The 27,931-nt window shown below is 53.7% G+C and overlaps 1 protein-coding gene across 1 annotated transcript; it reads right to left on the reverse strand.

The window, feature by feature from the left end:
- Positions 1-1,420: 1,420 nt before the first annotated feature.
- Cntn2 (contactin 2) lies at positions 1,421-27,931 on the reverse strand. Its single transcript, XM_005348347.3, has 23 exons — positions 27,740-27,931; positions 19,928-20,082; positions 16,333-16,477; positions 16,047-16,222; positions 15,758-15,853; positions 15,283-15,492; positions 14,911-15,010; positions 13,678-13,853; positions 13,184-13,320; positions 12,716-12,845; positions 10,925-11,075; positions 10,704-10,831; positions 10,263-10,438; positions 9,679-9,799; positions 9,055-9,213; positions 8,450-8,599; positions 7,838-7,908; positions 7,298-7,532; positions 7,007-7,119; positions 6,453-6,639; positions 6,026-6,138; positions 5,534-5,702; positions 1,421-5,140 (listed from the first exon to the last, which is right to left on the reverse strand). The coding sequence occupies exons 2-23, from the start codon at positions 20,001-20,003 to the stop codon at positions 5,037-5,039; spliced, it is 3,123 nt and encodes a 1,040-aa protein (XP_005348404.1). The 5' UTR covers positions 20,004-20,082; positions 27,740-27,931; the 3' UTR covers positions 1,421-5,036.

Raw genomic sequence — 27,931 nt, forward strand, 5'->3', positions numbered from 1 at the left:
ACTTTAAAGCTTTTTAGTGTAATTGTAATCCAGTACCAGAGATGCATGTTCTGCATCCGGTGTTTGTCTCTGCAGTCTCCTAGCGAGTCCTTCCCGTTGTTCCTTACGATTGGTGCACTGGAGAGCCAGGCTTGTCCAGTAGTCTGCATGCTGTCCCACAGCCTGGACTTGCCCCATGTCCTTGCGATTAGCTTCATGAGCAGTGACTCCGACATTCTGAGAAGAGCCCTACACAGGTACATACTGTGTCACACCAGGAGGCTGAGATGTTACACCTGTCTGTCACCCCAGAAAGGATGGGTTTCAGAAGACCTGGTTCTGGCCCTGCTCTGTTGTCAGCCATACGACAAAAGCAGTCTCAGCTTTGACACAGGTGTTTGTGGGGGCCCAGGGAGCTCCCCTTTGGGAAGCTGTTTTGTAAAATAAAGTCCTGGGTCTGGGGAATGTCATTTAGTCCTAGGCAGTTTGCGGAAACATTCAAGGATAGCTCACTCTAAAGAGGACCTTGAAGGATTCTGTTCCAGTAAACTCTGTAACACACCGCTGAAGGGTCCTGCTTCACACTGTGTAGATGGAAACCCCTTAGGACCAGATATTAACACGTTCCCTGCATTCTGTTGCAGGCCAGTAGTCAGACATGAGGTGGATAGGATAGCTCGGTTCATAGCCTTCTCTGCATGCCTTGGGCTCTTGAATTTTGACTCCGAATTTGAAGCAATTGAGCAGAGAAGAGAACAAAAGACTTTCAGATGGGTTTTGTAAAGATGCTAACTTAGTTCTAACTGGACATGGTTACATTCCTGTAATCCTAGCTATTCAGGAGACTGGGGCAGAATTCCAAGTTCAAGGCTAGTCTAGGCTACACAGGACGCTCATGGCCAGCCTGGGCAACTTAGTACGATCCTACTTGCATCTGCACGTGCTCTCTGCAGCAAGCCCCCTGCCAATTCAGGACCCAGCATGACATCCTACTCACTTGACACCAGTGACGTTTGAACGAGGACTGCCTGAGTGTGATCCTGCAGGAGCTCGCCTGTAATGCCATCTGCTGTGTCAAGCCTAGGAGTTCCACCTCTTGGAGCCACCCTGATTAATCAGAAGCAACAGTCACCTCCTTACCAGTCGGGGTCATTAATCTCTTCATGGAGGGGACTTCCTTTGGGACAAGAGAGTCAACATGTCAAATGTACTGTCAGGGGACCCGAAAGTGTCTCTGTCCCCAAGTATGTTAGGTGAGACCTGCTCAGGTGCCCAACCGCCAGCCACCTGGCCTATCTTCCTCCAAGTTAGAGGAAGCGGTCTGCACTGTATACAGCGTCCTCAGAGTTGGCCACGTGAAAGGCGGATGTACCAGTTGCAGAACAGGCCCAGGACGCTCTAGTGAGGTGATGAGGACCGCAGCCACTGCCAGCTGCCCGGGCAAGTTGAGAAAACACCTTTATTTAAGAACTGCTTGCTACCAGAGTCAATAAATAACTATTACAAGAGTGAACAGCGGGCTGGGGTGGAGGGGTCGCATCTGAACAGGAACTATCATCCGTGGGCCAGCGAAGCCCTGAGATCAGAGCTGTCCAGGCTCTGAAGTGGGGGCTGACTTGGAGGCATCTGGTGCCAAGGCAGGTGGAGTCTCCTCTAAAGAAACTGTAGGCCGTAGGCCGCTGGGGCTTCCTGGACCTGGACAAAGCTGACTGGCCTATTTTGTTCCTCTACAGTTTTCCTTTAAAGCCCTGCTTTCCCAGAGGCTGTGATCATATGTACAGGTTCAAATGGTACAACTCCATTCCCAGCTCCCAGCACTGTTTCCAGTGAGCTTCTTGACATCCTTTAGGGTCCCACTTAATCCTACCCAGAGACCCCTCACCAGGTTTGGTCTTGGCTAGCGAGACAGGACACCACACTTGAACTAGTAACAGGTATGAGCACACCGCTGTCCCTTGGCATGCAGGAGTCCTATTGGCTATTCGACACTAGGAAAAGAATGGTGCCCCTGGAAAAGGCATGAGGGGAGGAAAACCTCATTAGCCACATTGAGCTCTTGGCCAGAGCACAGGCAAGGATGGCTTTGGGGACTGCGGAGAGGCAATGCCCATGGGGGAAGGCACTAGTGGGTAAGGACTGCTCTGTGGTGGATGAGTCCCTTTGATGGCTTTGTTAAGCTGTGGGGACCATAGCAGATGGCACCGCTAAGGCTTTCCTGTGTTAGGCGTTTTGATTCTTAAGATCTCAGCTCCAGAAGGACTCAGCACCTCCCACCCCTTCAGTCATCCTAGATCCTGCAAGAGCACTCAGAATTCCTCAGAGCTTACTCAAAAGAAGCCCCTTCCTCATTCCTTCAGGCATTTCTGCCCTTGGCTTTGTCCTCTCCTGTCCTTTGCCAAGCCCCATAGCCTCCCTGCTCCCCTGCTGTTGGAAGTCACCTGCCACCCGGGATGGCAGAACCACTCTCTTCATCCACACCATCAGACACCATCACATGGCAAGGAGCAGATAGCTCAGTGGTGGCCTGAGCCCTTGTACGGACAGAACAGAGAGCACTTCCCTGTCCCTCAAGAGACATCTGCAGAGTACTTATTTGTGGCTGTCCCTTTTTATCTCTTGTAGTTTAATGTGCATGGATGGAACCTAACAGTCATGACCACAGCAGGAGCAAGCCCACCAACCTCCCAAGCCTGGCCAGGAAGTCTCTGAGAAGCCATTTAATCTAGCCCTCTTTTCTAAGCCAGTCAGGGTCCAAGTTTCCTCAACAAGAGTCTTTCTATTTACAAGTGAGTCACCTCTGGTCTTGTGACGCTGTCACTAACACTCCACTTGGAGCCCCCAGACTACCCCAGACGGCTGGCACCGCTCCGCATCCCCCCAAACAAATTCTGCCTGCCCAAGGCTAAGTCTTCTCTGGTCTCCCAGCAGCCTGCCTGCTTTTCATGGACCTTGTCAGAAGAAAAGGGGCAGCCTCCTCCCACCTCCCGAGCTAGGTCCAGAACCAAACCAGCTCGCTCTAGATACCCACTTCTCTACAATCCTAAGTGCCCAGCCACTGGCTGTCTTCTCTAGCATCCCTCCTGCAGCCCAAGGCAGTGGGACATAGATAAACCTTGGAGGGTTTCTTTCTGTTCCCCTTTCCAGGGCTAGGCCCGAGCCAAATCTTAGCCAGTGTAGGGTAGAGAAGGATGCTACACTAACTTTGGGGTCCTGGTGAGGGAGAATGATCACATGGCTGAGCCCCTAGCACCCTTGTATGTGAGGTGCCAGGAGCAGGAGAGGGGAATTTGATCAGTTCGAGGAAAGCAGTCCCTAGCTAGGGGTTGGATTGGGGGCAGTAGGGAGGAGGTGTGTGAGTATACGTCTTTAAAAAATTGTGGTGGGTAAATCCTAACATAAACCTGCCCAGGAAAACAGAGCAAGGTGTAAAGTTTAAAAACCCATAACAAAATAGAGCTCTAACTGTAAACTACAGAAATGGGCCATGGAGCAACAGGGCAGCTGCCTCTTGAGACGCCTGCCCTGCAGTTCCTGTGGGCCTAGGTGTGGACACCGGGGTTTCCTGGCCATGCTGCCGCAGGGTCCTGGTCTCGGGAACTCTTGTCCTTGCTTTGGCCTCTCCTCTTGGAGGGCCTGAGAAGCTTCCGGCCAGCATCACTTCCTGAGTTCCCAGCAGAAGTCTGCCTCATCCACGCTGATCTTCTCACAGCCGGGACCTCTCGAAGCAGAGGGCTCATCCTCCAGAGGCCTCGGCCACCTTAGTGACGAGGATGCCTCCCACAGGTAGGCAGGAGACTCTGGTGCTTGACCAAGTCTTGTCACTTACAGGTCATGGGACCATAGGAAGTCCCTAAGCCCCTCTGAACCTCCATTTCCTCATCTGTTAAGGACCGAGTGTGGGCCAGCTGAGTTATAAGGCCTCCTCAGTTCTGGTAGTCTGGTCTGCACTGGTAATGTACCCCGAACTCAAGGTAGGCTGCCCCCTTTATTAACCCCCTTTTCTTCTGGGGACTTGAGAGAGTAATCTAGGCAGCTTAGGGAGCATTTGTGGCCAGGTGGTGGAGGATACTCCTGGAAGCAGGCATGGCCACATTAATGCTGGCCCATTTCAGAGGCCTTTCCATCCCAGGACGGAGGGAGGATGGATGCTGTGTTGAGGGTTGGTTTCCAGGGCCTGCAATTATGGGAGGTGGAGGCAGGCATACGTCTGTGGCAGAGCTGAAGGGAAGAGTGGCATTCAGCTGGGCTCCTGCCCATACCCTGGAGGGGCCAGGAAGGAGGCATCTCAATGGGGCAAGGCAACACCGCAAGACAAGCCCTTTAGTCCCCTAGCCACCTAGAGTGGCTCCGTCACTCCGTCATCCAGTCTGGAGGGTGACAGGGTTGGGTTGGCAGTGCTGGCTGAGAGGGCAGTGCCACTGCGTGATGAATAGACCTTGGCCCCAGGCTGGTACCCTTTCCATCAGGGGCTGTAGCCTCTCAACCCTTTGGAGCTCCTCTCCCCAGTAACCTGGGGTCTGGTTGTTGGCTACCAAACAGGAAGGACTGCCTGGGAGCCATGGAAGACCAGGCCGGGACCAGCTGCGCTGCTTCTCCAGCGAGGACTAGAAGGCAGGTCCCTCTGCTCCAGAGAGGGAAACTTACAGACCATGTTTTCAGCCTGCTGCTGTCTATGTTCCTGCTGGGCCTGGAACCTTTGTCTCAGATGGCAGTGCCCACATGTGACCCCAGAGGGCCATCCGCTTGATCTGAAGATGTATATCAAATGCCTTCTGTCCAAAGGCCTGTTCATTCTGTCCAGGACCCCAAGGGGTCCAGGCATTGGGCCCAGTGTTAATCATGAAAGTCACTGCCCAGTGCCTCCTGATTCAAAGAAAAATTCCTTGCATGGTTTCTATCCTGTGGCAGAATAGAGATACCCTACCTCCTACATAAAGGGTACTGTTGGGTCTAAGCCAACCACTCTCAGGCACAGTGTTAGACAACCTTGGCGTCGGAGGGGGAGCTGTGTCCGCTAGGGTGGGTGTCCAGCTTGGGTGTGGCAGGCAGTGATCAGATCAGAGCTTCTGGAAGCCAGTGAGCATCAGTATCACCACACCGGAGAGCAAGGGGCCAGGACGGGTGGGACGGACTGCAGAATTCTCCACCATCATGCTTGTGCCTGAAACCAGCAGAGAAAACTGTGGGGTGGAGCCCTCTGCCCCCAACCCCACCCTCGCAGTAGGACCGAGAGCTCTCTTGAGGAACACACAGAGGTGAAGAGCTGAACACCAGCGGTGTTCTTGGCTTTACCCATACATACAGCACTGGCCGGGGCCTTTGCTCTTGGTCCCCAGCCCCCTTGCATTCCATAAAAGAGGTACACTCCCTTCTGTGCCTTGGGGTGGTTCTGGGGTGGGGACGGGACAGCGACATGGGCACTATTCGTTCTTGCCTGCCTTTTCCTTTCTCTTTGGGAGTCTACAGTAGAGTCGGCTCCTGGAGACAATCGTTTCACCAGTATCTGAGGGACCAGGGCTACTGAGGGGTAGAGGGTGGAGGGGAGGGGCAGTACCTCCATTTCTCACGATGTGGACTTCTGCTGGGATCCCATCCCCTCCCGGCCCTGTGGTTCGAATCTGTACCAGGGCGTGCCCTATGTCTTCAGGCACTGGGATTTCTATCCAGTTCTTGTTGGTGAGGTGGAGTGTAGGAGTTGGGTGGAAGTCATTCTGATACAGCATCTGCAGGACAGAAGTTTCCAGGTAAGGCTTCCTGGACTCTTGAGGTTTTGCCTTTTTGCCCCCTTCAGTTTCCCACTAGCCAGGCTTCTCATCGGTGGAAGGCAAACATGCAAGCAGTAAACTCTCAGACTCCCGGCCCATTGCTGCCCTGCCCCTTCAGCCGCTGTACCGTGCACCTGTTTTTATAGCCTCTACCCAGAACGCCTGTGTTTCGTGGCTTCCTAACCCCAAATGCCACGCTCCTGTTTCTCAGACCTTCTTGCTAGGGGTTGCAGCTCTCTATGACTACTTCCTGATGGCAGCTCCATGTGCCCCTGCCTCACCTTGTAGCCAGTGACTGTGGATTCGTTTCGGAGTGGTACCACAGGGTCCCACTTCAGGCTGAGACTGGAGCTTGAGAAAGTCCAGGAGATGTTGCCAGGCGGTCGTCGTGGTGCTGCCAGGGGAGGGGAGATGGGAGACACTGCCATATGCTTCCATGGCCACCCCTTCCCACTAGCCAGCCCCTTTCTGATGCCTGCCCATATAGCAGGAATTCTTAGAGCAAGCTGTCACCATGAAAATACAGAAGTTGAAGAAGGGAAAGAGGCCCCAGAAGCCTGACTCTACTTCCATGTTTCAGTAGGGTCCCCTGACCTGCCTGGTGCAGACCATGTGGCAGGAATAGCGAGTGGTTTACTAGATAAACAAAGCCCCTACACGTCCCTACCGCATGGCACATGACTTTCCTTAACCCTGCCAGACACTCACGGGGCTTCATGGTCATGGCATCGGCTGAAGGGCTGGCTGGTCCAGTGCCAGCGCGGTTGTAGGCCCTCACAGTTACGTGATACTTGGTGTTGGGGTACAAGCCAGTGACTCGGGCGGTAGTGTCTAGCCCTGCGGTCCTCACGCGATCAGCAGCTGCTTCTTTGTCTCCGGCTTTCCAGTAGCGGATCTAAAACAGGCAAGGTATGTTAACGTGTACAGTGAAGCTTTTGGCTACCCAGTCCTCAGGCTTCTCCGCCACCCAGGCTGGTCCTGTGGTAGACTCTAGCTTGATAACCTGCACTCTAGGTCAGCAGACCGGGAAAGCAAGGTCATGTGGCTATGAGGCCCTACATCTGTGGGTTCTCAACTGAGTGTCCAGTCCAAGGGAGGTGTCCAGTGTATGGGGTGAGAGAGGAAGTGGGTGGCTGGTAGGGAAATGATCCTCTTGCTGAGGAATTAACCATCCCAGGAGGAATGACTAGTAGGCTGGCAGATATTCCCGCCCACTCTGGAGAGCCCAGCCTTACCTCTTCTCAGCCCCAGTTGGTGCTCACCTCGTACCCCAGGAGAATGCCATTCATGTCCTGCTGCACAGGCTCCCAGCTCACGTTCATCTCTGAGGATGAGGTCCCCTTGGCCCAGACCTTGGCAGGGGCCACCCTGGGCTCTGGGGACCAATAAAGAATGGGCATACGTTCCCAAGACACCTCAGTGTCCCACAGAGTTGCCCTGACTAGGACTACATCTGCTTAGGATTTGGGGGATCCCAGGGACCCCAGGCATACCCTAGGCTTGTTTCTCCTCCCATTGGGCATCCCTTTTCCTTCCCAGGCCCACCAGCCCACCTTCCTCTGCTGAGTACACCAGCGCAGTGAGGCTCTCAGGCCCATCCCCCTGGCGATTGTAGCTTCGGATCTTGACCTCAAAGGGTGTGTAGGGATGGATGCTGTCATTGCTGTAGACGTAGTATTGGGCATCAGCACCGGGCACCCGGGCAGTCTGCCAACTGGAGCTGCCTTGCCTGCGGAAGGACAGCAGGTAGCCGAAGCCATCTCCATTCTGGTACTCCCGTGACATGGGCTGGGGGCAAGAGCATGGTATGGGCCAGGGGTCATGGGTATGCGGCCCTGCCCATTCATCTGGCTCCGCCCAGTCTTCACCCAGAGGAGTGGCCCTGGGATGCTCGTGCCTTCTCAAGAGTTTCGTGAGAGGCTACGGGTGCAAGGGGAGAAGGGAGGGAGGGAAGCCGCCAGCCTCCTAGAGAGACTCAGTGGTCCTTTCTGCTTGCTGCCACTGTGTTTGGAAACAAACTAGAAAGGGAGCAAAAGGAGCATGACGCCTGAGAGGCAAGACTCCTGCCTGCTTCTCTGTCCCCACCCACTTACAGTCCAGTTGATAGTGAGCTCTCCAGGGGCTCCGCCCCCTCCGCTGAGTCCTGATGGTGCCACTGAGGGAACTGTTAGGGCCAAGGAACACAGATGTGTTAATGTTAGCGGGCAGTTTGCGAGGACATCTCCCAGCACGTGCCTAGAGAGCATCTTAGATGGGACATCCCAGTTTATCCCTTCCGCTCCACAGATACCAGCTAAAACGGGCCTGGAATCTGATGGCTCCCCTAGAATCCCACAGCACGTGTGGACACGCCCACACAAGTGTACACGTGCTCACAGACATCTTCCTCATTAGCTGATTTCTGCAGTTTGTGTAAACCTTTAAAAATGGCTCAAGGTTCTTGTCCTAGGTCCAAGACCAGGCTCTCCCAGTGTGACCTTTCTTCCCTTGATCAAATCAGTTCTCCTGTCTTTAGATACTTGGCTGAAACAATGATTCTAGATCTGCCGCAGGCAGGTGTTTTTTTCCAGAAAGGAGTTTGGATCAGGCCGTTTGTCCACGCAGTAACCTCTAACTTCACTTCAGAGCCCAGGACTGGTGAGCAGATTGGGACTTCATTCCAGCTCTGCTAGGGCACCCTCTGCTGAGCGCTTCCAGACACTTACCTGCTTCCTTGGTCCGGATTCGGCTGGACGGCCCGCTGGGCTCCCCGGTGCCCAAGATGTTGCTAGCTGAAACCCGAAACTCGTAGTCCATCCAAGGCATGAGACCCAATACCTGGGCAGTCTCGGCATTGCCCTCGATGTTCACAGGATCTGCAAGGCCCCAGGGGTCAGTGGCTAGCACCCATTTGTTGCCGGGATGAGGGCAGGTTCTGGGCCTGTGTGACCTTCATATTCTGTCCTCATCCTGGTACTACCACATGCTAAGCTTTCAATCACTCTGACTGAAAAGCTGCTGAGCTCGGATGCCTCAGGGCCTTTGCTAATGCTGTGTGCCCCTCATTCCGCATATGTTGAGCATGCCGGCATCTCCAGCAATGATCCTTTGAAGGCATCAAGGGCACAGACCAAGTGCCTCCTTCACCCTCTCCTTACCTTCCCACTGGTTATGACTACTTCCCGCCTGCCTAGGTGCTCCCTGGAGATAGAGAACAAAACTTGATTCTCTTTGAAGCCTTGGGCTCAGCTCTTGACCCTCTGCTCCGTCTCCTGCTGTGCACCCAGTGGGGGATTTATCGAAACTGCTCCAGGTGGGGCCTCACACTTACTGGTCCGAACCTGCTTCCACTTCCCAGCAGGAGGAGTGCGAGCTTGCAGCGTATACTTGGCAATGGGGCTGTGATTGTCAAAGCCACGACTCCAGCTAACCTGGACAGTGGTGTCTCCGATGTCTCTCACTACCACACCTCCTGGGGGACCTGGGGGACCTGTACCGAGAAGCAGAGTACACTGGGTCAGATGTGGACGGCTCCCAATGTGAGTGGGTTTTCTCTGTACCCAGCTCGGCCTGGCTCAATATCTAGATGGAACACCAGATGGCAAAAAATATTGGGTGGGAAGCCAGAGGTTAGGGACAGAGGAGAATGGTGGGTAGGGACATGTCTCAGGCTTAGAGGGTCACAGACTGTCCATAAGGGGATATATAAATTTCCCAGCACCAAATCTGGAACTCCTGGACTCGGTAGAGTCTTGGGGGCATTTAGAGGACATTTTCTTTCTTGAGTATGGCTTCAGAAGAAACATTCTATTCATTTAGGATCCACGAAGAACCACAGAACTAAACAGATGTGTCCATCTCTGTGGCTTCTGCCAGCTTTCAGGGAGGGACGGGAGGTGGGGAGACTGAAGCAGCCTAGACCCTCTCGGGGAACTGGGGTAGCTGATTCCATCACCTCGGACCAGGACTGTGGCCTCCTTGGATGCACCATCCACCACTGTCTGGGCCATGCACATGTACTTCCCTCCGTGGCGTAGCTGGGCATTCAGGATAGTCAGGTCCCCAACAGTTTCCTTCTGTGCACAGGGAACAGCAAGGTATGATGGGTCAGAAGGAAGCCCTGACTAGTATCAATAGAACCCGGATTCTCTGGCTGTACGGCATGTATGCCCGCTGTGCCTCACTTTCCCTATCTGTTCAATGGGAAGAATCAGCTACTTGGTACCACTGAACAATAAAGTGTGACACATAAGACAGCCTGCATGGGCCAAGTTAGTGATGACATTTATACCAGGGAAGAGGGACAGTAGCAGAGAGGACTCCTGGGTCACTCATAATGCTAAAGCTGATTCTAACTCAGAAGAATAGGCATTGGGGGGATTTAGGAACGGTGGCTGTCAGTCCCAGGATGGGCTTGCTGGGCGCTGCCTCAGGCATTAGGGAGAATTTTCGAGGGCTTGAAGGTGGTGATGACTGAGGATACAACAGGTCCCCTGTCTTATCTGGAAGAAGAGAGAGTTATGAGACCTCTGGCCTTACCACACTGGCCCTCCGGTAGTGACTTCCAGGCTTATCAAAGTCAATGGGAAAGTCATCCAGGGTCCAGGTGAAGGTGAGGTCCATGGTGGGGTCATGGGAGGCATGGCACTGGAGGGTCAGGTTATCACCCACGTTGATGTCAGCACTCGAAGGCGCTAGAGTGATCTTGGTTGCATCTACAAAGCAAAATAGCAACAACAAAATAAGGCTCTTTGGTGTAAAAGGATGGAAAGGCCCCAGGCAGGGGAGAGGCCCTGCCCTGTACCCCAAGAAGAAAATTCATAAGCAACCAGTTTCTGGAGACTGGTCAAAGGTGGTCCCAAGAGAAACTGAGTTCTGAGGTAGCCTTGGAAGCAGAAGTATACGGAGCCAGGAGCAGATGGCTGGCAGAAGAGCACCCTGGCAATGGACCAATTGCCATGAACAGACCATGGTCCTTACCACGCACAGACAGGATCCCAGTACTGTTAGCTTTGCCCATGAAATTCTCAGCAAAGCAGGTGTATTTGCCTTCATCCGATCGACTGATGTTTCTGATAATCAAGGTGCCATCTGAGGTTACAGTCACTCTGCAGCAAGGACACAGAAGATCTAGTCACCCCAGGGATAGGTACACCGTGGCCGTGGGAAGGGGTGTCTCAGCTGTGGCACACAGAACCTACCTGGAACTGTTCCCCAAAATCTCAGTGCCCTTGCTCCAAAGCACGGTAGCCTTTGGGGCTGCGCGCGGCTGGCAGGGGATGCTGACTTCTCCCCCGCGAGCAGCGGGGATCAGCCGTCTCACAGGGTTCTGCCTGAAGTCGGGGGCCAGGGCTGTAGGAGAGAGGCTACGTACATACTTACCCTGTGATAGCCACAGCCCCCCACCCATTAAGATGTCACCTGGCCATGTGCTAAGGACTGTGAAGTGCCACTGGAGACCAGCCTCTCAAGTGGCGGCAGTGTCTCTAGAGCGCGAGTCCACCCCTGCACCGTCACATCTCTCTCCACTCTCTCCCTCCACACGTGCTCCAACTGTCTGTCTTGCTTTCAGTTTTTTTCCTTTTCCTTTGAAAGATCTATTTATCTTTCTTTTATGTGTACGGGTGTTTTGCCTGCATGCATGTCTATGCAACATCCTCCTGAGGAGGCCTGAGGAGGGTTATCAGATTCTCTGGAACTTGAATTACAGAAAGTTGTGAGCCACCATGTGGGTGCTTGTAATAGAACCTGGGTCTTCTGCAAGAGCAGCCAGCGTCCTGTGGAGCCATGGCTCCAGCCCCCCGCACTCCCCACACTCCCACCCCGACCCTCAGCTTTCCTTTCTAATCCTCTGACTTTGCCAAGTCTTTCTTGCTTCAGGATCTTTGTGCTTCTCCAGATCTTTCCAAGGCTGGCTCCTTCAGGTCACGTCCAAACGTGGCTTCCTCAGAGAGTCTTTCCTGACCGCCCATCTCACTGGCTCACCTCAGGACCACGGCTCTGCTGGATTTCCTTATACCACATTCTTAGAGTTATCTGCATGAACCTCACATTTACTTATTCCTCTCCCTCAATTGGATTGGACAGTATTTGATACCAGAGAGTGATATTTTTTGTTCATTTCTCAGGAGATGTTGAATAAATGAAAGAAAGAATGAGTCTTGGGACTGAAGAGTTGGCTCAGTGGTTAAGAGCATGGTTGCTCTCGCAGAGGACCTAAGTTCAGTGAACCAGTGGTGGCTCACAACCATGTATAACTCCCGTTCCAGGAGAATCAACACTTTGTTCTGACTTCTATGGGCATGTGATACACATACAAATATTAGCATTTATACAAATAAAATTTTAAAAAGGTCTTGTTGAGCCTATTGAAAACTTAATAAAGGATCCTCATGTCCATCTTACAGCAGAAAAAGCCTGCGTAGCAAGCTCAAGGGGCTCACGTTCCTCGGCCCCTGTCAAACAAAGGTCAGGCCTTTCACAGTTAGCCCTTTGCGTCTCAGTTCCCCTAAAGCAGTGGTCAAGGGCAGTGCAAAGCATTTCTTTGTTTTGTTTTGCGAGACAGTGTTTCTCTGTGTAACAGCCCTGGCTGTCCAGGACCTCGCTCTGTGGACCAGGCTGACCTTGAACTCACAAAGATCCAGCTGCCTCAGCCTCCCAAGTGCTGGGATTAAAGGTGTGCACCACCACCACTAGCAGGAAACATTTCTGAAATCTGGAAGCTGAGGCAGAGAACTGGGTGCCACAGGCCACAGAGCTGAAAGAGCTAGGTTAAATCACCACTCACTGCGGCGAGCACGTTTTGTCTAGCCATGTCCTTGGATAACTCAGTCTAGTGTCTTCAAACTGGTGCTACTCAGGGGCTACTGAAAAACCAAAGGAAACTGTGTGTGTGTGTGTGTGTTCAGATGTATACATGCAAGCGTGTGTTTGGAGAAGCAAAGGCTCACACCACCCAGCACAACCTGCAGGTCCCAGGACTACTCCTTTACCTTGCACAGCCAGCTCGGCGCTGGCATAGATAGTGCCATGTTTGTTTTCCGCCACACACTGGTACATGCCCGAGTCCTCCAGGCTCAGCTTAGAGAATCGCAGGTCCCCAGCCAAGACCTCCACTCGGTTCTGTGCAGAAGAACCAAGGCAGAGCAGGGAGATCAGGACTGTTGGGGGACAAAAGGGACAGGAGGGGTGGTGCAGAGGCTGTAGGCCAGCATCTGGTCGGGGGTTCATGAGCGCAGACCTCCCTAGTATCTTAGGCCTTCCAGGAGCCAGACTTAGGATCATGCCCCCGTTTGGGGGGATCCCAGATCTCTGTGCACAGGTGACCCACCTGTGGCCACGTGACTCTGAGATGGGAAGAAGCAACAAAACATCCCAAGACCTCCTGGTTGGCCCAGCCAGTAAGAGGGCCAGGCAAGCAGAAGAGGGTGGTCGTGTGGGAGGGAGCCCCGGTTTCTTACCTGGGAGGCCAGAGGCTCCCCATTTCTCAGCCAGCGCACCATGGGCCGAGGCTTGCCTGCTGCTGCACAGGCCCAATGCAGGTTGGAACCAATGTCGGCTTCTGTGTCTGAGATCACCTTGAGCCACTCAGGCTGAGCTGTGGGGAAGTAAGAGAGAAAAAACCTGGACTGGCTGAGAGGAGCCTTAGGCTCATTAAATAGGGAATTGGAAGGCTGCAGTATTTGTAAGCGACAGCAGATGGTGCTGTTGGTATTCTGGGATGGAGAGACAAAGACGTGGGGGGGCAGAAGAAAGCTGGCACTCTATGGTTGTGCCAGTGACTGCTTTAGCAACTAAATCTCTTGAAAGACGTGTGCTTTTTGTATGCCCCTGCTGAGCTCTGCAATGGCCTCTCCCACTATGCTTAGTAGCCCTGGCAAGGGCGAGGCCTTCCAGTCTCTTGATTTTTCATGCTGTTTCCTCAAAGAGAAGGGAGGTGTCCCCAGCTCTGTACCCTGCACAATGATGCGTCCCTGGACGGTGTCACGGCCCTTAGAATTCTCTGCCTCACATTCATAGGTACCCTCATCTTCAAAGCTCACGCCGGGGATCTGCAGGGTGGGCTCTGCTGTGGCCCACTGCGGGGACAAAGAACCGTCCACTTTACGCCACTTGATCCTGGGAACAGGGCTGACAGGGGAGAAAGAGCCAGAGGGGGTGAGCTGAGCTGGGTACGCGCCTCATGTGTCCCCAGAGCCTACACTCACACTCACGGGCCCTCCTGAAGAGCTGGGCAAGGTGACGGGGACTTGTTCGGGAGGAGACAGAGGGAAAGAGGGCACAAACAAGACTAGGAACATCCTCAAGGAAGAGCCAAGAAGAGGACGCCCCTATCGGAGGCCCTTGTTCCCAGCCACAGCCAGGAAGCCAGTGCAGCTGATTTTCTGTGTGGTCTGTACTCTGAAGCCAGCTTGCTCTCACACCACAGTAGTCAACAGTGGCCTATGACCGGAGTCTTTATTGGTCCCCTTTCCTATCGCCCCACTTTCCCAAGACATTTTATTAGTAATTTGTATACTAAAGGGGTCTAAGGAGCCATAACATATTGCCCCGCCAAATGTTCCTTACACGTTTTCTGGAGGCACAATCATTTCCCACATGGCCAAGGAGCCCTGCTCTCATGGATCCTTTTTCTGGGAAAGCAAGAGAGAGGCTTTCCGTGGTAATTTTTAAAAGACCTAATGTAACATTCATGCGGCACTTGTAAATGCCAAGCGTCATTCTCAGGGCCTGGCATCCATTAACTTGTCTAATCTTTGTAACCATCTTACAGGGCGGGCACTGTTACCATGACCACCCACCAGTCAGGGAGCCCAGATTGAGATGTTAGGTCATTTGCCAGAGGTCTCTGAGTCAGCAAGCAGTGAAACGGGGGCTTTGAACCAGCAGGATGGGGTTTGCACACGGTGCTTCCTGCCTCTAGCCCTGGGTGCTCCTCAAACTGCCTTGGGCTGCATTACTGTCAGGAGGACCAGGATTCACTCATGCCTATGAAGCCCTCGTATGTAATGTCCTCCTGGCAGAACTGATTTCTTTTGGTGCTGGGTGATGCCTGTTGTGTGACCAGCACCCTGCTAGCCTGCTGACTTTGCCCTCTCTCATCCCGGGATCCCTCCTGCTCCTGAGGGGCTTTGAAACGAAACTCTGCGCAGTCCCAGGGCACTCTTGTCCTTCCTATGGTACTTACTTCCCAAAGGCAAAGCACTCCAGGGTGACCTGCTGCCCAACCAGTGCATAGGTCTCTGGGGGGAACCTGGCTTTGATGCTGGGAGCAAAGAGTCGGGGATCTGGGGAGAGAGACATGGAAATCACACACAAAGGACTCCAGGGAGGTCCTTCCAAAGACCACAAATCTCCAAACACAAATGTTTGGAATTTGTAAACATTCCCTTTCCCCTGGGGGCCTGGGCAGGGCACCCCAGGAAGATCAGCTACCCAACCGGTGCTTGGGTCTCTGACAGCAGGGGCCCAGGCCCTCTGAGCTGTTCTTCTTGGGCTCAAGGGAAGTCCCAAAGCCTACTGCCTCTCTCAGCCAGGCCTCACAGCCCACGGTCCTGACCTTCAGCCGCCAGGTTGAGCTGCGCGAACTTGCTGAAGACACTCTTGGTGGAGAAGTCCATGTGGCTGGTGGCCAGACAAGAGTAGTTGCCTAGGTCTGAGGCATTGGTCCGAGCAATGTAGAGGTTTCCTGTGGTCTGGGACACGAAGTGACGCCCATCCGTTGGGATGAAGTTGGGGAACTCATTGAGGAGCCAGCGGTAGGACAAACCTAGAAAGGAAGGGAGTTTTGAGGAGACTAGGGTGTGCTGGGGGCAGGACCCTGACATGCTGAATGTTCTGCCTGCTCAGGAGAGCTTGTAGCTCTAAACAGGGTCTGAGGAGACATGTAAAAGGAAGAGATGGCTTCAGCTCTGTCCACAGGTACTGGGAGCACGAGACTTATCATCTCCTGTCCTGTCTTTCCTCTCCCCAGCATCTAAATGTCCTTTCTGGTGCAGCCCCCCCACCCGCTGTGGCCCAGGAGCCCCACTTACCTGGGTAGTGGGCAGGTGGGTTACAGGGCAGCATCACCCCCCAGCCCTCGTGGGTTTTCACCGGGTCTCTCTCTTCCTTGGAGAATTCCTGCAGAACTGGAGAAGGAGAGCAGGGCTCAGGCACTGTCTTCGAGCTTGGGGCTCCCCAGCTCCTCCTCCATGGGGAAGAAGCAGTTTCTACCATGCCATTTGTGGGCAGGAAAGCCTGGGGCTGCCACCTGTCCTTCCTGGGCACCTTTCCCTGGCCCCATCTACCCACACCCAACATCTTGGCTCCCACGGATCTCACAGCCGAAGCGGAGGACCGCCTCCTTGCTGACGACAGTGCCCACTGGGTTTGAGGCTAGGCACTGGTAGACACCAGCATCCTGTGCCTTGGTGGGGCTCATGATGACCAGGTTGCCCCCCATCAGCTGGTAACGGGAACCGGGTTCCAGGTTCATAATAGTGCCATTCATCTTCCACCTGCAGCAGGGAGGAGTGATGTTGGGGTGGGACCTCAGGCCTGAACATGTAGGGCTGATGTGAGGAGAACCCGTATGGCTACCCGGGGCTTCCCAGCATCCATGGCTCACCTATAGGTGGCTGGAGGGCTAGCTCGGGCACGGCATGCCAGTGTCACCTGATCCTCTGTGGATTCCTCTGGGAACAGCAAGCCTACAGGCTGGTCTTCGAAAACAGGTCCAAAGGTAGCTGGGGTTCCCTGGCCAAAACTCCATCCTGCAAATAGGAGATACCACCAGAGGCTCAAGGTGTGAGATGGTCCAAGTCCAATGTTAAGAGCATGTTGTCCAGCAGAACTTAGAGGGGATGCCTCACTTTCTGCATTGTCCAGTGGGTGGCCATTCGTGGCTACTGAGGATCTGGAAGGTGACTTAGAAACCAAAATTTAATTTTAATGAATTTAAAAAGGCTGGGAAAGTCCCATCAATCCATGTGTGCATTGTCCGTCACCTACCTACGGTCACACAGTGAGCATTTGCTCTATACCTGGCACTGGGCTGTGAAAAATCAGACACATGCCCCTTGCCTTGAAGGACTTTGCAATATAGGGAAGGAAACCACGAGCAGACAGCACGGGGGGCCACATCACAGAGAGCGTTCGGGACAAGACTGTGAGACTCTCAGAGAACCTCACAAAGGTGTGGCACATGGGAAATCACCAGCAGGAAATGCAGAGAAGGGTGTGTGTTTCTAGAGTCCAGTGCTCTCTTAGGGAAGAATATCCAGGGAAAAGGGCTCATTTGGAGGCTGGGCTTGGCCTCCTTGGGCAAGTTCTAGCCCCCTCCCCCAGGTATTGATCTGGTGTCTGCCCATGCAAAGAGGAAGACTTCACTTCCCAGGTCCATGGCAGGAGGAAATAAGGAGGGCCTGGGCACAGCGAGCAAGCTCAACCACCAGCTATTAGACCCAACTGGGGACGGGGATCAGGGGAGATGGAAGGCTGGATGTTGGGTGTGTGGTAGCAGGTCAAGTGGGGACAACTTTATAAACTGTGTCACATCTCAGGGGAAAAAAAGGCCCGATGGGCCACACAGCCAATCAGGCAGGTAGGGTTGCTTAGCAAACGGGGTTCACATCTGCCAGCCCAATCTCAGTCACCACCTTGCTCTGCATATGCCATTGTCCCATCTTGCCAGAACAGGGTCAGCAGGCAGAGGGCTGGACAGTACTTCGCACCTGCATCAGCACAGTGGGGGCTCTGCCACTGTGGGATCAGATGGGAGCTGGGCCCCTTAATTGGCTCCTATCTCTCATGCAGCTGATTTCAGACCCTCCTTGTCAGGTGGGGGGATGGGAGGAGGGAACTCCATTAACCAATTAGTGGCTTCTTTCTGGGCACATCCAGCTGCCAGCCCTCTTCCAAGCATGGTCCCTCTGCTGCAGCTGAGGCTCAGCTCTGGCCTCTTGGGAGTGGGGACATCTGTCAAGCAGCCCTCTGTCTGAGGAATGGGGTAGACTTCCAGAGTGGTCTATGGAAGGCCTCCCCTGAGTCCTGTCCGTGCTGCCCACCCCCACCCCACACCAAGTGCTTGTCACTCTCCTTTGCCGCTGCCCCGAGGCCTCCGAGGTGGTGTGTGACAGCAACTGCATCATCTCCCCCTGGAAAGCCCAGCTTAATCCAGAGTTAATGATGAAGGCGGAAGATGGGGACCCTGTCCCAGCTGGGACCACCTGCAGAGAGGGGAGAGGGAGGGCCAGAGGGAGGAAACGGAAGGATGTGGAGACAGCGGCGGTGGCCGGCTGCTGGGAACCACCTTATACAATAGAAGCTTCCAGGAACTCAGCCCTGTTTGCTCATTCCATATGTATGTTACATATTCACAAGTAGCTCTACTCACTGGTAATAATTTAGCTACAATAAGAATAGTGCTGTGGATCCAACTGCTCACTGTCACCTGATGCCACACTCTGAATTCTAAGAAGGGGGATGATTCTCATCTCACCAACAAAGACTGAGACTTAGGAAGGTGTAACAACTTGCCCCACCTCAAAGCAAAGGGGGAGATCTGCCTCATCCAGCCTCATTTTGCAGCCAGCATTTTTAACCACAGTGACCATGATTTCTGACTTCAGGTTTTGGAACCATCTGAGGCCCTGGTTCCACCCCAGAGACCTGACATCAGAAGTTCCAGGAATGAAAAACAAAATGCTTTTGAAAGGGGTTGCAGTGGAGGGTATCAGGGTACAGGATGCACCTCACTCACACCCAGACTCCATCAGCCCCTGGTGAACAGACAATGTCACATGGCCCACACTTCCCTCCAGAGCTACGGACATACCCGTATAGCCCATCCCACAAGTGACCACGCACGGACACAAAGTCCTGGGCAAAGCACCTTTGCCCCCATTTACTGTTTTCCCCAGAGAAGACATCAAACATGTTGCAGTGGGAGGAAGGAGCCAGAGAGATGCTGTATGAAACAAGATGCCACACCTCTCTTTGCCCTGGGCTGTGAGTGGTTCAGAGCTCTACTCTAGGATCAGGTGAGCAAGCCAAGAACAGAGACACACTTTCCAAGTCTCAGATAAGAGTAGATGGAGGACTGGGTCACACATGGGAGACAGCAGCCCGGGTCCTGGCCCTTTGGCAACTGCCTTCTGACCTGTTTAGATCAGGGTAGCCTGAGCGGTGCTCACACCTCTTGCTTTTAGTTACCCCAGTCTGGAGGACCCTGGGGCAGATAACTAGGCCCCGGGGTCTTGGAGTGAGCCCAACTCCTCAGCACCCCCATTAAGCTGGGTGCAGGGCGAATCAGAGCAGCAGGGACCCAGTGAGAGCTTCTGAGCATGCCAGCCTAGACAAAGATCTAGAAGGCACGGCTGTGTCTTGGAGGGTTGTGGACAAAACTCCAGGGTAGGGTCTAGACTACAGGACTGCGGGATGAGTGCTCCTTCTCCCATGGAGTTCTTGGGAAAAAAGAAACTCCTGTTGATCTGAGTTTGGGGTTCAGGCCCAGCCAAACAGTAGCCAGCTGGCCCCTCAGCACAAGCCCTGGCGACACCCAGCTCCTGGGCACAAACTCTCTAGCTCTGCTTGCTCCCGTCTCTGCCCTCTGCCAGCTGTTTCTCATCTCTGATCTGAGTACGGAGATTACCATGGAGATGGGACCCTCTGTCAGCAACTCTGCTCGGACTCATCTGTCCCTTTCTGCCCCTCCCATCCAGGTTGCCTCAAGAAAGTCTCTCAGGATTCTATGAAGTACCTGTTAACCCCTTGGGTCCGGGACCCTGGTGCATTCTTCAGGGAAAAACATCTGGATATATTGGAGGTGTCCTATGGCCTGGGGTGTCCACTGAGCACTGGCCATGAGGCAAGTACAGCCGAAGGCATCATTTTCATTTAAATCACATGTTAGCTCAGGGGTGACACTTGGCGATGCCTACCACACTAGGCAGTGTCGTTCTAGAGGCCACAGCTCCAATGGTTGGCATGGAGATCTGGCTTTGCCACATGCACTTTCTGACACAGGATAAGCTATCCAGCTTCTCGGGGCCATTTTTCTTCATCTTCAACATAACCAGGATCCATTTCCTCTCCTCCCGACTCCACAGGTCAGGTAAGATTCACAGACGGGAATAATTCAGCAAGAAAATGGCCTCAGCAATGCAGAGGAATTGCCGCCTAAGTGGTAGTAATGACTTAACCATAGAATCAGGCACTCTTACCTGGAGAGGAGGCCAGGGCCACTGTAGCCAGCACCAGCAGCAGCGAGCATGACTTTTTCCTGCTGTGTGTTCCCATGGTGGGTGTTTCAGGCAGAGTCCAGAGGGCAGGAACCAAAGCCCAGCTCCAGAAGAATCAACTGGAGACAGAGAGGCACCTAAGGAGACAGAGGATAAGAGCTTTAAGCCATGGCACCCCTCCCAGCTGCAAACACATCTGGTGAGTGACTGTGGAAGCACAAGCGCTCATCTTCCTCAGGTCCCAGAGGAGGGGCTTGGCTATTATCAAGGAGGGCTTCCAGGGCTGAGTACCTCCTGTTGCCCCCGCCCCTCACCTCCCCCGGGAGTCTGGTCTGCCCGGTGCCTCTCCCTCCATCCAGCAGGAGCCAACCAGGAAGTGGAAGCAGAACTAATTGGAAGGCAGGACCCACCTGCCTGTTTGCCGGCAATCGTGATCCCTCTGTGTCAGAGGAGCCCTGAGAGAGTGGGGTGTGTGCCTGGAAAGGGAGCCAAGAACATCTTCCTGTGGTACTTGGGGACCAGGGCAACTCTCTCTGCTCTTTTCCCACAGTCGCCTGGGTGGGGGCTGCACAGTCTCTGAACCAGGACTCATTTTCTCAAAGGGAAGTTTTATGACTTAGCTCTGCCCAGATGCAGCACCAAGATTCTTTGACCTTGGTCCTATCAGCCCTACTCCCAGCACACCCACCGGTTAACAGCCCAGCTTCCATCTTACACTGGGATAGCAGAGACTGGGCCGGTCATAGAGAGCAGGGCAATGGCTGGGGAGGTGAGGGCCTCATGTGATGGAGGCAAGGACAGGGAAGGGGGTCACCTTTCTCTCTATTCCTCCTCAGGAAGAATTCCTGATTTCTGGGGGACAAGAACTCCCAGGAGCTACCTTCTAGTTATTGAGATTAGTCTGGTCACCACAGCCCATTCCTCCCTCTCAGAGCTGTCATAGGACCAGGGCACCTGGCTGCAGATTCTCCCAGCCTGCCCTCCCTCCTGCCTGCAGAAGGTCCAGGGCAAGGCTTTCCCCACTACTGGCTGTGGAGCCCTGCTGTCTGCATCTGCGTCCCTGGTGAAATCGCTGTCTTTCAGGTCCTTCAACTCAGGCTCTCATGCTTCCTGAGAGAGCAGTCAGGACCCCTTCCCCGTGGGCCGAGAAGGAAGACTAGAGATGAATGAGACCTCGGGATGTGCCTCACAGAAAAAAATCCCAGCCCTCCTCCACCTGGCTTCTCACCTTTATTTCCTGCTTCCAGCTGCCAAAAGTCAGGAGGAAGAGTGCCCTGGGCTCATCGGGGAGTCAGCAGGGATGCCCAGAAAACTCAAGAAGCAGGGGTGGGGGTCAAGAGCAGAAGCATCTCCTTTTTCCCCTTGTAAAATTGGTTTTATTTTTAATTGTGTGTACTTGTGTGGGTATGCGCATGTGAGTATAGGTGCCCACAAATGCTGGAAGAGGTGTCAGACCCCTGGAGCTGGATGCTGGGAACCTAGCTCAAGCCCCCAAGAGCAGTCCATACTCTTAACCAAGCCTCGTCTCACTAGCCCCCGACGTCACCTCTTTACAGCTCTATGGGCTTAGGCAAGTTATTCCCCTGATGTGGAGTCTCAATTTTCCCATCAGTAAAATGGGGATGATGTGAGCACTACAGAATGGTTCTGTGGCTACATGTAGTGTCCCCTGTACTGGTTATCAATGGCTGCCTGCAGTGTCCCCTGTATTGGTCATCACTGGCTGCCTGTAGTGTCCCCTGTACTGGTCATCACTGGCTGCCTGTAGTGTCCTCTGTACTGGTCATCACTGGCTGCCTGCAGTGTCCCCTGTATTGGTCATCAATGGCTGCCTGCAGTGTTCCCTGTACTGGTCATCAATGGCTGCCTGCAGTGTCCCCTGTACTGGTCATCACTGGCTTCCTGTAGTGTCCTCTGTACTGGTCATCACTGGCTGCCTGCAGTGTTCTCTGTACTGGTCATCAATGACTGATGACTGCGTGTGGTGTCCCCTGTACTGGTTATCAGTGGCTGTGAAGCCCCGGAGTCATCTGGACCTCTGTCAGTCTACTGTAGGGAGAAAGGGAGAGGATGGCTCTAGATGCCCCCCTTCTGCCTCCATCTCCTCTGGTATCCACTTCCTGCTCTTGACTTTCCCAGGATGCTCCTTTGTTGAGGAATGTGAACATCCCTGTGACTGGAGAATCGTGAACTCGCGCCTGGCACGGGGAAGCTGCCCATCATGTACTCTTGCCCTTTGCCAGCCATCTGGGCCAGAGCTCAGCTCAGGCACAAGGGGCTGGCCTGGGAGGAGGCCGGGCTGTGGGTATTTATCTGCATACACCAGAGCAAGGCAGAGATGAAGTCACAGGGGTCGCCTCAGCCATGCAGTGGCCAAGATTCTGTATTGTCTTTCTGGTGAAGACTGTAGATTATGGATAATCCAATCCCACTGCCTCCCTTAAACTTTAGTTTAATCTGGGCTTTTTATCAGTCATCAGTCTGGTCTAAATGCCCTGGGCGCCCTCTAGGGACCAAGACCGGTAGCCTTAAAGATATGTCTGGATCAGGAGGATGTGGGGTTTCTCCTGGGACACAGTGGCCGCTAAGTTAGTGTTATCGGATATATAGTGAGCCCCGTTGCTCTGAATAAACTAGTAAGAACTCACACACAAGTCTGGAGTAAAGGTTGGAGCTTACTGCCTCCCTGAAGATAAGGCAGCCAACATCCACACTGCCTTGCATTCGTTCCCATTATCATGCATGCATGCATGCATGCATGCATGTGTGTGCACACACACAAGCACACACATGTACACGTGTGACGGCGATGGGAGGCAAGGTCTTTTCTATGCCTTGAACTCACAAGCCTCTTGTTCCAGCTGAGGTCACAGGAATGTGCTACCACATCCAACCCCACTACAGTGTTCAGTGACCATGAGCCAGGCATTGTGCTGAGCACACGGGAGGCAGGAACTGAGACACTCCCTGGCCAGCTGAGAGTAGCCACGAGATGTGCTTCCGAGTTCAGAGATGAGTCATCTCCCAGCCCCATATGACATGTTCTAGAAGGCCCAGGATGGAGAGGACCTTTTTGGTCGGAGTGAGGCTGGAGTGGAGTTCTGCCAGACCCAGATTAGCCTTGCCAGCTCTGAGCCAGCCAAGCCTTGCCCAGGCCAGCTGCCCTGATGCAGGGGTGCAGGCACAGGCTGTCACAGTCCGGCACAGGCTGTCATCATCGAGGGGCTGGTGGTTCTGTGAGGGCCATGGCAGAATAGGCCACTGAGAGCTTCAGGAACACTAGAAGCTTCCAGTTCAGGAAACAAAGAGCGAGAGGGGGGACAGCTTGGGGACAGTAGACTATAAGCTAGACTCCAGCACACGACAGGGTTTCTTGGCTAAGGGTCTCTATGGAGTCAGACAAAAAAACCAAACACAACAACAAAAAAAGTACTAACTCAACAGCATTTTGCTGCTTCTTGAGATGTCCAGCTCAGGCCCCCGCTCTTTCCTTCTCCAGTCAAGGAGACCAGAGATTAAAGGGTGTGGTAGTCGTGAATAGGATGTGGTGGAAAGGGAGGGCTTGGACCACAGCAGAAGACAGAGAGATCTAGGGTCAACCTTTAAGGTAGTGCACGGGCCTCTCGTATGCTCACCTCGGCCTCTGCCTTGTAGCATGTCTCCCAGGTTATAGAGCAGGTTACTGAGCCAGTGAGATCTAGCATTCCTAACTACTATAACCTAAGTTACTACCTTCAGTACTAAACCCTTGCACCTCAGTTTCTCCTCTGTAAAATGGGATCAAGAAGGGTCACCTCAAGGGATGATGGTGAGGTCACAGCCATACCTGGGCTGCTGCCAATGCTTGGGAGGAATCGGATCTTATAGCCAAGCTCCCCCTGTCCCCTGAATATCTACACACGCTGCACCTGTATGAGTCAGGCTTGCTGACAAAGTCTTAAGCTAATGGTAAAGACAGAGCTTGTTCCTCCCATTCCATAGGGGTGATGTAATGAGGCAGACCCCACAATCACCCCAGACTATGGCACAATGATAGCCCACTGGCAGACTTGTACCCAAACCGCATGTTCAGGAAACATGGTGGCCTGGGTGTGCCCATGGCAACTCTCAGTGATTTTTCTCTCATGTGCCCAACTCCTAACTAGGGCAGAGGGAGTCTGGGCTCAACACCTGTCATCTTCTTAGGATGGGAATCACTATATGGCAGGACCATCAAAGTCCAGGAGGGTCTCAGGCACCACAGCCTGCTGGGAGGATGGGGCTCTGAGCAGAGGGGCGGGGGCTGCTGGGGCACTCAGGGTGCCAGGCCAGGCACCATTGGGCAGGGCAAGGGCCTGAAGTAGAGAGACGCTTAGGGAGGCGTGGATGGGATAGGGATCTTCAGCTCCAAGCGAGAGGGGGTGGAAGTTCTCAGTTCTCTCTTTCCCCAGCATGCACGACTTGTGTGTTTGCAGCCAGTTCCTGAGGCATCAATGCAGACAATAAGCCCCTTGGAGATACTGTAATTCCCAGCTCAGGGGGCTGTCTGAACTTTCAACACCAAGTGGGGGAGTCTGGCCCTTGGTCTGCAGGCTGGAGTCTAGGGGCTCTTAACTTGGAGTCTACTCTTCAGAGTTAAGAAGCCCAGAGGGATGGGGTGGGTGGGGGTGGGATGACTTAGGTCTTTCGGGAAGGAAGTGTGAAGACTGGGGTCCAGTCAGTCTCCCCACTCTGTGTAGTGTGGGGCAGCAAGCAAAGGCCTTGGGAGAAGGACCTCACACACCACACTTTTTTTTAAAAAATACAATACAGCTTCTTTCTGCTGCTCTTTATCTCCAGTCCTCAGAAAGATCCTCACTGAAACTGGAGGAGCATGAATAGTTGTTTCAACTTGTTTCTAAAGGATCAAATGTGGAAGAAGAGGACCTCATGCATTAGCAGGCAATTTCTGCATGCCACGCCCTTCACTGAGAGGAGACTCCTTCTTCTTCTCACCCCACCCTCCAGCGCCCAGACAGCTTTCTGCAAGCTGGTGGGAGCAGGAGCCTGTGCATGAGGGGACCTCAAAGTCCTAGGGATTGACAGATGTTGAGATGATATGGGCTGCCTTTGGAGGAGACCTTATGGTTTCACATCAAGATGGGTGCCTGTGAGCAGGGCAGGGGTTGACTTCTGCAGTTTAGAAGGGGGCCATATGGCTGGGATGGATGTTGAGGTATATCCTAGTGTGTCGTAGGATGGATGACACTCAGGCTTGGGATACACACTTTTGTTTTTGGTTGCACCTCACTTAGTAGACAAAGAAACACGGACTCATTAAACCACAAAAGGAACTTTGTTCCAGGAGGGTGAAATCTGCCCCATGAATGCCCTATGTTAGCAACATCCCTGGGGATTTCAGTCTAGATCAGAGTCGGCGGTCCTCCTGAAGAACCAGAAATGCCAGGATGTCATCATTTGCCATTTGAAAGAGGATGACCCGAGGCTGGAAGAAATGTACCTGTCACCCAGCTTAACTTGTGCCTCTAGGCATGACTGTCTCACGTCTTGAACCTGACACTGACCCCAGCTCTGCAGCCATTTTAACAGTCATGTGACTGGAGATTGCCCTATGGCTCTATTTCCTTCTCAGAAGTATCTGCTGACTGATCCAAGTCCCTCATACTTCAGCAGCGTGTTCTTTGCTCTGGTTCTTCTCTCTGTGTCAATAAACCATGGCTTCCCTGATGCTCTAGTACCACACAGAAGAATCTCCAAAAATACTAATACTGCCCAAACCCATCTTACAGATCGGCTTTGTAATATGTTTCCCCACCGTTATTTGGCTGGAAAAACTTTCTGGCAGAGGGACTCTGCTCTCTTCCAGCGCTCCTGAATGCGTGGCTGATAGTATCAGCGTAGAAGCTGGCTCATACACATCCTGGCCATGTATGCATGCCTTAGGAGAGAGCTGAAATCAGGCCAAGGTAAGACACACAACTGTCCAGTGGATCACAGGTACTCAGAGTCAATACACTGTGTCTCCACTCAAACTGGCAGAAAGTGGAGGTGCCCAGCAGAGGGTCACTAGGGATAGAGTCTGGGGTTAGACTGAGGGCCTGTGGACTTCTGGGGTAGGAGATAGGGGGAATGATGTGGCCTGGTGGAGACTGAGGAAGGTCAGAGAGCGGTCCCTTCAGTGGCCCCGCCTCCCTAGGCAGCAGGCCTCTCTTCCCAAACCCCTCACTTCATCCGGACAAGGGCAGTATGGACCTTGAGTGTCTTTGATGCCGTCAGCTTAGGAGCCTCCTTGTCTGTCTCATCTCCTGCTGGCCTCTAAATTGGCTGAGATCTCCCACAGGAGAGTAGGAAGAACTTTGACCTTGTGGTTGAAGCACTAGTGATTCTGCCTGAGCCTGGCTCTCCAGAGTTAGCTGGTGGGGCCCCTGGGAGGAGCTGAATGCTTCTGACTCGGAGGCAGCCCGGAAACATGACACCTGTTTTAACCTCCAGACCAGTTCTCTGCCTCACCCCTGGAGCCTCAGGTGCACTGGCCCCTCCCACAGGTGGCCCACACTTTGCTGCCCTTGCTATTTAGTGATGCGTCTGGTCCCTTTGAACGGGACCTAGGACAGGTAGATCATCTCAGAGCTAAGCAGATGATGGGACATCTGAGAGGATGCCTGAATCAGCTGCCTGTATGAGCTCAGGACCAGGCTATGTGGACAGTACCTTCTCCTGCCTCCTTCGCAGAAGGGAACCGTGTTCAAACCCATCCCTGCCCAAGGCTGAGGTCATTGCATGCACAACCACTCAGTGCTGGTCACACTAATTACAAACGTACTAACAACTTTGGCAGCTTAACCCTGCAGGCAGGAAGAAAGCTCAACTCCCTATCTCCTGGGGTCAGGAATGGGGTGCAGAGTTTCGGGGTCCGGGCTGCCTGTGCAGTACCAAAACACTGCCCTACAGGTACAGCCTCATCTTAGTCCCTTGCCCCTGAGTGCTACAGCCAGTCTTAGAGGTGGTCTTAGAGTCTTACAGACAGTCCTGGCAGGTGTGGCTTCTCTCCTGCAGCCCATTACATAAACCATGGGGCTAGCAGAGGGGTTGCCCCTCTCTTTAGAATCCCCTGGAAAGCCAAACTTTGAGCAAATCCTTCCCTCCCACCAGTGAGGCTGAGGGGGAGGGATCTGGGAAGAAGATGAGGTTGAGGAGGGAGGAGGGAAAAGGAACTGCAGGCTAGATTCCAGCCTCACCCTTGGGATATGACTTGCCTCAGTTTCTCTCCCAAGTCCCAGCTCCTGGACAGCCAGCCTTTGTCCAGACTTGCCTTGTGCTCTCTCCTCTTTTCCAGAGCCTCTCTGGTCCAGCAGAACCAAGACTTTGGAAAGGGGTCATCTGCCGGAAGCAGCCCCCCATATGACCTCAAATTTGGAAGTCCCCATGTAGGGACTTCTAGGGACAGGCTAGGGCCTGGCCTTACAAAGCTGCTTGGCATTGGCTGGGGTCCAGGGCAGGCCCAGGGGTCCCTGCCCTCTTGGCAGGCAGTTGCCACTGCCTGCTCAGATTTCTGGACCCTCCTGGGGGCCAGTTTCCTGGGCCAGGTAAATCAGGCCTTGCAGAATGCCACCCCCTTAGACAGGATGGGGAAGAGCCTGAGGGGTGGCCACTATGGGGCTGGGGTGAAAGGTCAACCCGGACTTAGTCTGCGTGTTCCTGTTCCCTCCCAAGTTTCAAGCAAGACATTTATAAGGGCTAAGCTCTGAGCCCCTCCTGGAACAGCACCGGGGAAGCCCCTGGTCTGAAACACACAAAAAAACGATAGGCACCTACCTGGAGTGCGGGAAGGGTGTTGGCTGGGGCAACGCTGCTGCCACCCGGTGAGCAGACCCTGCCGCCAGCCTCGCGGCTGCTTGGCCCCGCCGGCCTTAGCCACTGGCTGTCCTGGCGCAGCGGCAGCGGGCGAGGGTGCGTAAGTGTGTGCGCGCCCCAAGCCACTGCAGCATCTCTGCATCAGGATGCGCT

Source organism: Microtus ochrogaster, chromosome 6 (assembly GCF_000317375.1).
Source record: "Microtus ochrogaster isolate Prairie Vole_2 chromosome 6, MicOch1.0, whole genome shotgun sequence".
Classification (NCBI taxonomy): Eukaryota; Metazoa; Chordata; class Mammalia; order Rodentia; family Cricetidae; genus Microtus; species Microtus ochrogaster.

What these genes read in the sequence shown, in the direction of transcription:
- Cntn2 (XM_005348347.3), bottom strand. Translation starts at nt 20,003, where the DNA reads ATGGGAACACACAGCAGGAAAAAGTCATGCTCGCTGCTGCTGGTGCTG. An exon ending in CCCACCTGCCCACTACCCAG is followed by an intron (nt 15,493 to 15,757) that starts GTAAGTGGGGCT and finishes CTTCCTTTCTAG; the next exon opens with GTTTGTCCTACCGCTGGCTC. An exon ending in CCACATCGTGAGAAATGGAG is followed by an intron (nt 5,141 to 5,533) that starts GTACTGCCCCTC and finishes TGCTGGTTTCAG; the next exon opens with GCACAAGCATGATGGTGGAG.